We start from the raw sequence: 9,884 nt of genomic DNA, 5'->3' as shown, positions 1-9,884 counted from the left end.
TACAGTTAAATTAATATTTTTTTTGGGATAAAACAAAATTTGCAATGTGTACTGTATGTATCTATTATGATGCTGTTAATAGAAACTGTTTATTAAAAATTATTTCTTATATATTATATAAAAAAATAGAAAATAAATTACGTATTTATTTAAATAAGCTAAAAATTGGTTAATTTATATGTAAATATATACATATATCAATATATATATAAACGAACATCAAAAAAATTATCACCAAAAATGAATTAGTAGAAAAATCACAATTTTAATCTCTATCTTTTAAAATTTAAATATAAATTTTAAAAGATTTAAAGAATTAAAGATGTATTTAATAAATTTATAATATTAATAGATGTTTTCTCATCTGAAAAATAAAAATAACTTAATACTAACATATAATATACATAAATTTAGAAATTATTCTAAAGACTACCCATTGCTCATTGTGGGATTTTGTACAGCATATTGGATTTTACGTATGCTATGGTGGATGCTAGTAATCAGAATTCTTCCTGCACATAAATAAGTTATCATATGCTTGTAAATGTCATTATTGTATAACCTATCACGTTTTCATCTAACAGCTGTACAATTCAATGCTTCTGCCAGCTTTACAAAGTTTGCATAACTCTTGACCGTTTGCCCCAATTTATTTATATCTTTAGTATTGTCTCAGCATCTCAAAATATAATAAAAGTAATAAACCATGAAATAAATTGCGCACTTAAAATAACCAATTACCAAATTAAATTTAACGTTTAAATATAAATTAAACATTCTCGAATGCTTCTCTTCATCTTTCCCAGAGGTGACTTTAATTTAATTGCTTACGGTTTATAAGATAAAATGTTTCTAAAGGTTAAACACTAATCTACAAACAGTCAATATATTGTATGCAATAAACATAAAATCGCAAATATAAACTCCAAATGCTAATATCAATTGTAGGAAGAGATTAGTTAAGTGATAAAGATCATTTTCTGTGATTCTGATCACTATTTCAATTACTTTAAAGCAATTTTTATGAAAAATTGAAAAAAATTCTTACTTCACACAGGAAAAATATTCTTTAATTATTCATTTTTAAATTAATTTTTTTTAGAAAACTCTAATTTTTTTAATTCATTAAAAAATTTATTTACAAAATTGAAAATACGTAAAATGAGATTATTATTGTTATTATAATTTTTAATCTCTAAAGTTTATTTGTTAATTTTTATATCACAAAGAAAATTATTTTTCATCATGATGACCTTAAAAATTCAATTGTTAAACACGCAAATAACACAATGAGAAGTAGTTACATTAAAAAATTTGTTCGAATAATTTCATAAATTTTATTGAAATAAAACTGAAAATAAAATTTTAGAATTTCTGTAGAAAATTTATTCGTGGATTTTCTAAAAATAAATGTTTGAAAAGTGAAATTTTTGAAAATTTGATGTTTTTAATTGATTTTTTTAAAATTTCATTTTAAGAAAATTTAGTAAATTAATTGAACAATTTTTCAGATGTAATTAATTTTCGTCATATTTACGAATTAGGTAATTAAGTTTTTAAATTGGTTTCTTAATAAAAAGTAATTTGCTTCTAAAAACTATCTTCATTTTTTGAAAATTTATAATACAGTATTTAATATCAACTTTTCATAATTATGATAAACCATTACTGAATATGATTAAATGGGATACAAGAAAAATAAATTTATTTCATAAATCAAAAGACAAAGAACAAAAAATTGTAAACTGAATAAACATAAAATTGTCCTTGTGTAAACAATCAGTAAACAAGAATTATGTTTATAAATCCATATAAATTCTTTATTTTATTTATTTTTTCAACAACGCTTTCCACGGTTAAGAATTTTATTGTATATTTTTTTATTTAATTTTTAAAATAAATTTTACTTATAAAATTTTACCAATATCATTCGAATTCTTTGCCTTCACTTTACGACTCATCGTCTTACCACCCCTCTTTTACGACTAATATAAATTTTCTATTATGAGTATATGAAATGTCATTTCAATTTATGAGTAATGCTTGAATATAACGTTTCGTACTTCATAAAGTGGTCATAGTAGTATTTCCCATAATCTCGCTATCATAAATTGAGATTTTCAGGAACATAATCTCAATTTGTGACACTGATCTCATGGCTTGCTTTACGACGGCTCTTTTAACAATGGTTTCCTATAAACCAATTATGTCATACGAGTGAAGCTCATATTTTATATACATTTTAAATTATTTAGTGATTAATTGTAATTATTTAAAATTTTACATAGCCTAAATAAACCGTGAGTGCATGGAATAATTGTCTGTGACACCATCTACCAATTTTAGTTTAGTTTTCAAAAAACTGTCAGAACAAATAGACTAATTTATAAAAACTGGTTTTGGTTATAAAAATTATTTGTAAGTAATTATTATTATATTATTAAATTTAAAATATTATGTAATTAAGTAATTATTGGTTGCTTGATTTACATGAAGCATCAGCCAATTAAGTTATTTGCTCGGCCACAATGGGTCAGACCCATTGTGGCCTGGTCTGACCCATAATGGGGTTGACCAGTATGAACATGGAATGGGAAACGGTATCTTGATTTGTGTTGACCCATAATGAATTGTGGAATTTAAGAGCGGATCGAACACGGATTTCCCATAGCAATAGGCTAACACTTTACTCCGTGGCTATCTGGATAATTAATCAATTAATTAAAGAACAATAATGAAAAATTGTTTATAATTTCATTTTCAAAATATAATTGCTATAATTTTTCAATGAAATTCTTTTTCCGTGGATATTGTTAATATTTTATTGGATACGAAAAATATTTTTGTTCGACATTCTTAAGATGATTCAAAAATCGATAAATAAATCTTCTGTCCTTATTATTTATTTAAATATTTTTACTAATATCAAAATAATAAATAATTTATAACTTAAAATAACTTTTTATTCATTACTTAAATAAATTAGTTTTAATTTTGCTTTATTTGTAAGTTAAATGGTAAATATATTAATTTTATTTTGTGTAAAAAAAATCAAATTTGTTAAAGTTTACAAAAAAATCAAAAAATCGTTTATTAATAATTTAACAAATAAATATACAATTAAGTTAAAATATTTTAAATTAATTTTAAAATAATTTTTAACATTAAAAATTAATTTTATTCTAAAAAATCAATTAATTTGAAAGTTTCGTTGCTTTACAATGTTTAACAAACAGAATCCGGATTAATGGAATAAGGCAATGCAACTCTTGACCGATCTTCTAGGAGAGTATCTCCCAGGAAGACTTTCTATGAGAACTTGGCCCTATTTAGGTATTAAACATGTGAAGAAAATCCGGAAAACTCCAAATGTTCCCTCTGTTGGTCGGTCAGGCGCGAAACGCGACCAACTACTGCAATTAGAACCTAAGAAAAGTGATATGGTTCTTGGCGATATAACTTATAAATACAGGGTGAGTCATAAGTCTCCATACAAATGGTGAAAGCGATGACTAATGTTTATTTTATTCGTACAAATAGTATCATATGATGCAACAGAATAATGTTAATCCGTTCTTCCTTTGTTAGTGGCATTTCTTTTGAATTGGTTCACCTTCTTGAAAACGAAAAAAATTAGTCACCGCTTTCACCATTTGTATGGAAACTTATGACTCACGCTGTATGTACCCTAACTTTTTATGATGGCATAAAAATGTATGAACAAAGTCAATAAAACAAATAAAATTTTTTCCTCGTCTAAAAAATTTAAATTATATCACTTTCGTTTCTTTTGTATTATATACGATAAAATTTTACAACTCCTCTTTCTCATATAAAATGCTAACACTTTAGGGTTTTTCCTAAAGGTTTTAGTACTATTTTTCATATTAACTCCTCTATTCTCATTAAACCTTGTTAGGCCTTCTATCTTATTTAATATCCTAATTTTGGAAATTATTTGGTTTAGTCTCAGCAGTGACGGATCTATATAAGGGTTAACCCTCTCCCACTCCCTGTGGGAGAACTTTCAAAATCCCTTCTTAGTTTGCATCATGGCATACTCTTAGTTTGCATCATACCAAATTTCAACTTTCAACTTCTAACCTTTTGGGCTCTGCGCTTATAATAATAATAATTATTATTATTATCAACTCATCTCGATTTTATTATAAGATACGTAAATACTTATTCATAAAAATACCTAAAATTTAAAAAATGTGCAACTCGTAAAATACATTAGATCGCAATCTATTTTATGATAAACTTTTCAGGAAACTTTTCAATCAGCATGACCATTTTTAGCTAAAGCTACTTACAGTATTTAGAAACAAGCTACAAGAAATAAAAATACAAACTTTTTAATTTATTATTTAAAAATGTTTTTAAAAAAGAACATAAAAAATTTTTAAGCCTAAGTCCTCAGCAATCTATCAATATATCCATCCCTGAGTCACACACATTCTGTGTCCAAGACTGATCCAAATAATCATGCTGACTCCTTCAATCTGGGCCTGTTACAATGCTGAAGAAATAATAATATGGAAGCATTGTTCTACTTCTCTATATAAAATAGTAAAAATTAGTTTAAGTGTTAAATATGTTATGATTAAAAAATAATTTTTCTGTATATCATATGAAAATGAGATTTTTTTTTCATTGTTAATGTAAAGGGTGCCTTATTTTGCTTATTGAGAATCTCCATTTATCTTTTGTATAAAGAATAAACAATAAAATTAAGTTTATAAAAGTCAATATTTATTCAATATGTTTTTAATTGTTCCTATAAAGTTATAGGCCTACATTAGTTTATATGATTTGCTTTCTTAGAACTTCTCTATATAACAATTAAGATAAATTAAAGAAAAATAATCANTGATTTTATATTTGATATATAATTTTAGAAACTTAATAAAGCAACTCTTGCAATATTAATTCCTAAAAATCGTAAACAGAAAACAGATTGAAACATGAAAAATATATAGGCTATTTAATTTAAAAAACTTTTAAATATTTTCATACTTATAAAAAAAAAAAATTTTGTCTATATAAATCTAATTAATATATAACATTTTTTACTTGAAAAAATTCGTATTTAACTATGATATAATTATCTTTCAATATAGAGATCATATATTTTATTAACTTATTAATATTATATATATATATAATTCATCTACTTTGAAACTATTACAAAACTCTTAGGCCAATAGCCAAATTACTTTTACGTGTATAGTTTCATCAATTATAACTTTTTTTTGAGGTTCTAAACGTTAAACACAAACGTGACACTTACATCTAATAGATAACCTATTTTCCTAAAAAATTATTCGAAAATTAAGATTATTTCTTAAAATAAGATAATGAAGGTTAAGATTTTAATCTAATTAAACTAAATAATCTTAATTTGAAAAATATAGACAAAGTCCTAATGAAGAAAAAAATCATAAGAATTCAGTTTTCTGCAAAATTTGTACAAAAAATATTTAAAATATATAAATTTTTAAAATTATTTAGAAAAGTATAGTATACATACATATTTAAGACTACTACATAATATAAAAATGACACTATACTGGAATATATAAACCTATATTTAAAAAGCTGACAGTGATATATTCAATAACTTTGTATACAATAGAATTGTCCTACAGTAATTTATTATGTTTCAGTAATAATATACAGTAATTTAGGCTAATCTATAGTTTTCTATCAATAGAATTAATTTCGCTTTCAAATCGATATTCAATTATAAATCAGTCAGCGTTACCCAACCAATGGACCGCGAGTCCTTAGGGAAGAGAACCTTATTTCACTCTCTTCCAGTTTAATGTAGAAAGGTTACTAGTTTAAAATTTAAAAAAAAAATCGGAAAATCCTAATTTATCGGTTTTAATTTATTAGAAACGACGAGATGAATATTTTAAATTTAATTAATAAACGAGCAATTATTTATTGTGACATTGCCACAATGCCAGACTGTAATTTTTCATGACAATACTCTAAAGTTTAGTAATGACTTAAATCATATTTTTCCTTTTAACAATGAAGTCATGCCGGTTATGTATCTAATTCCGTTGAGGAGAAAATTTTTAATTAATAAAACGTGACTTCCAGCCCAAAGCGGGTGTTCATATATAGTTAATAGGGCCAGATGTCTCCTTAGCCTTCCATATTTAATCTCAACTTTTATCTATCTAACACTATTCTCGAGATTAAGGAAGAGCAGACAACAGTGGGAATTTAGAGGTCTACAATTTTTTTCAAATTGCAACCCAACAATTCATCTACCATTGTATTTCTGCTACCAAATTCAACAATAGCTTGCGTAATGCCAGCAATCTAAACTATTGTATTGTGAATAAATAACGATTAAAACGATTCATTTAAAACACTGGTTAAGACCAATAACAATAATTATAATAATAACGTGTTATCGGCAACACGTTCAGGCTGCTAGCACGAAAAGAAAGCATAACGAACAATTATTTATTGTGACATCGTCACAATGCTAGATTACAATTTTTAATCACATTTCTAATGTAAATACATTATTTAAATACATAATTTAAAATATAACTTCATTCTCGAGATAAAGGAAAGACAGACAAACAGACGGACGATAGTGGAAATTTTTAGGTCTACAATTTTTTTCAAATTGCAGCCGAAAAAAATGTTTATTCATTCGAAGGTACTGATAATAATAACCGAATTTTGATTGAAAAAAACGAAGCTTTTATAAGTATTATTTTTATATTTTGGGACCTATTAATTTTGATAACATTAACCAACTGATAACATTATCCATGTGTACGTTTGCAATACTGTATAAACATATAATACTGTATTATTTTAATGATTAATTATATCTTAACATAATATTTATATAGTTAATAAAATAAACTAATGATATCCATAATAATTCTTAATAATATTTTATATTTTATGATCAATTACTCTTTAATATAATATTTATATAGTTTTTAATCTTTAATAAATTTCTACCGTCTGCAGTAAATTTTAAAATACATTTTTTAAATTGTAACTTTACTTTTTTTTTTAATTTTTAGCTCCTTAAAAACGAATATTTTAAACGTAAGAGTTTGCTTATATAGGGTCCCAGCACATAGAAAGACTCCTAAAATTTAACTTTTATGTAAAAAATACGATAATAAAGTGATAAAAATAAAAATTTATTTTAATAAAGGATGAACAACTCTTATTTGTTTTATTGATTTTATTTATATAAATATTTATGCTTTCGTTGACGGTTGAAGCTTCTATGTTTGTAAATGTGATTGAAAAAGTCACAGGATTCGGATTTATACATAAAATGGAACCATGTGCTTTTAAATTAATTATTATTTGGTAGGAAGGGAAAGGCCTCATGTGTTATATAGCTTAAGATCACAACAAACCAAAATCCGGACCTTGCGGCATTTCTACCTTCAAGTCAAATTTTAAAATTCTAAATGATAAATATTCTTCAGAAATTTAACAATTAATTTCTAAAAATAAATCTCACTGTAATAATTTATAGTTAAATTCTTTGGATTAATTTTAAATTGACGTTTTTGAAGATGTGAACACTCTGAAAACTTTAATCAATTTTTTAGTTGATTTATATCAAGTTTTATAGTTAAAATCTAGAGTTAGTTAAGAGATCATTTACAGCATAATTAGAGTCTCTCGTTGTTGTTTACCAGAAAAAACACTCAACTCTTACAAAAAAAGACATGATAATCTGTGCTGAATTAAAAAACAGTATTACCTTCATTTCTCGAACTTCAATGCAAACATAACTAGAATATGCATTTAGAAATGTGTATAAACTGCGAATATTTAATTAATTAAGAAATAATATTAATAAAAACCTAAAAAATACAATATTTAATTAACTGATATACTATTTTATCATTTAAAAAAAACCGAAAATGAGAAAACAAGAAGAGAAAATCACTTAATCTAGCTTCGATCGAAAGAATTTCGGTCGAAAGTTCCACCGAGTGGAAAGCAATTTCCGATAATGAAAGGACAAAAAACTAAGATAAAATAAAAATATTTGAGTTAGCAATAGCTTTGAACTATATTCCCTTGATATTATCTTTCAAAACAGAAAAAATCGATCGTCGATATATTAAAAATATAAATAAAATAAATATTCATTTCGTGGAACGAAGGTCTTTAAAACATCTTTCTTACAAAAAATCTATAGACTTTTATTAATTTTATTGGCTTCTCTGTGGACTAAGAAAAAAAATTTTTTTTGTTTTAGGAAGAAAGCCCGTTTCTGATCGATAGTTTATCATGAATTTTTAATAGCTTGCATATTCTCCGAATGAGCTGCACCTATACATTGTACGGAGATAATCTGATCGATGCTTAATGTTCTAATAAAAGTCACTCGAAGAGAACATAATGTTAACTCGATCGTAGCCATTTATAGATATATTGTCGTAGTTTTCTTTAATACGTTTGTACGAATAGGGGTAAAAATTATTCAAGTGTTTCGATGAAACCGTATAAATTTTAATCTAGATACATGAAGAATTCTTTAAGGCATATAATTTCAACAAAGTTCTTCATATTACCTTCATTCTTAATCTGAAGCTTTTCATCAACTTCTTTTGAATATTTTCATGAAAATCTAGGAGATTTTTGACAAAATTCTGAGAATAATTTAAAGAAAAAAGATTGTTTTTTCCTCCCTCAAATTCTCTTTAAAACCTTAAGAGAGGAAAATCTTTTTAAGGTTTTAAAGAGAATTTGATGAGAGATTTCTTAAGAGAAAATCTTTCTCTAAAAAATCTAATCTCTCATCGATTCGATGAGAATCTCTTTTAAATCACAGTCAATTCTTCATCAAAAGAAATCTCTTAGCGAGATTTTCATCTAGATTTTTGAAGAATTATTCCCTTTCTGAGAAATATCTCAAAAGAATAATTAAACAAATAACTTACCAGTCGTTATAAATTTTACAGACACTGTTATTCCATACAAATCTAGAAGAATCCATAACTGTTCTTTAACTGGAAGTCCGGACAAAAGTGCTCCTTTATGTTCGTTATTTACGAACAATTGAAAATGTCCCATTGAATTAATATAGAACGTTAATCTGAAACAATATAGAGAAAAAATGATTAAAACTCCCACGCGAAGCAATAAATTGATAAAAACTATAAAGATAAATGAATTAGTGCCATTAATTTAATTAGAAATACATGTTAGATAAATCTCAAATATCATTAGAAACTCTGTCCAATTTTTTTCTTAATTTTATAAAATTCGAATAAATCTAATTTTAAGTTAAATTATATTTCTTAAACGTCTAATATTTGTAAAGACTATAAATTAAAGACAATAGAGATTTTTAATCCGTTCAATGCTAATTTGACAGTGAAAATTGAGTGACCTTTGATCTTTTTGTGATTTATGGCCTTGTAGGAATTGAATAACATTTTCATTACAAATTTAAGAATATGAGGATTGACTAACATTTTCGAATCTTGACTTTATCATCATCTAATTCTGCATAATGTAATTATAAAAGTTCGTTCATATTTTAATTAATTTTAACAACAAAAATTAAAATAAATTCGAAAATGAATTAAAAAATTGACAGAAATTAATTCTATAACAGATAATATCTTGTAATTAGAAATACTTTTTTATATAGTTTTTTTTTTTTAATCTTAAGAGCTTTCTCAAATGGCACGCTTATAACAGATTAATACAATCATAACAATTTGTAAATTAAATAAAATTGTTAATAAAGCTTTAAAAAGAAAATTACATTACTTTTCTTTAATTTTTATAATAAAAAAAAATTTAAATAAAACTTTGTATATTGGGAGAGTGAATAAATTATAAATAAAATTAATTTATAA

At 24.6% G+C, this 9,884-nt stretch overlaps 1 protein-coding gene across 1 annotated transcript in view; it reads right to left on the bottom strand.

The window, feature by feature from the left end:
- LOC111621531 overlaps nt 1–9,884 on the bottom strand; it is an 86,758-nt gene that overhangs the window by 65,409 nt on the left and 11,465 nt on the right. The window contains 3 exon segments of the mRNA XM_023363689.1: nt 4,519–4,560; nt 8,589–8,644; nt 8,958–9,112. Coding sequence (XP_023219457.1) covers nt 4,519–4,560; nt 8,589–8,644; nt 8,958–9,112 — 253 coding nt within the window.

The sequence above is a fragment of the Centruroides sculpturatus genome, unplaced genomic scaffold (assembly GCF_000671375.1).
Source record: "Centruroides sculpturatus isolate CEXI.00-Female unplaced genomic scaffold, Cexi_2.0 scaffold272, whole genome shotgun sequence".
In the NCBI taxonomy this organism is placed as follows: domain Eukaryota; kingdom Metazoa; phylum Arthropoda; class Arachnida; order Scorpiones; family Buthidae; genus Centruroides; species Centruroides sculpturatus.
This window is presented reverse-complemented; position numbering and strand designations above follow the sequence as displayed.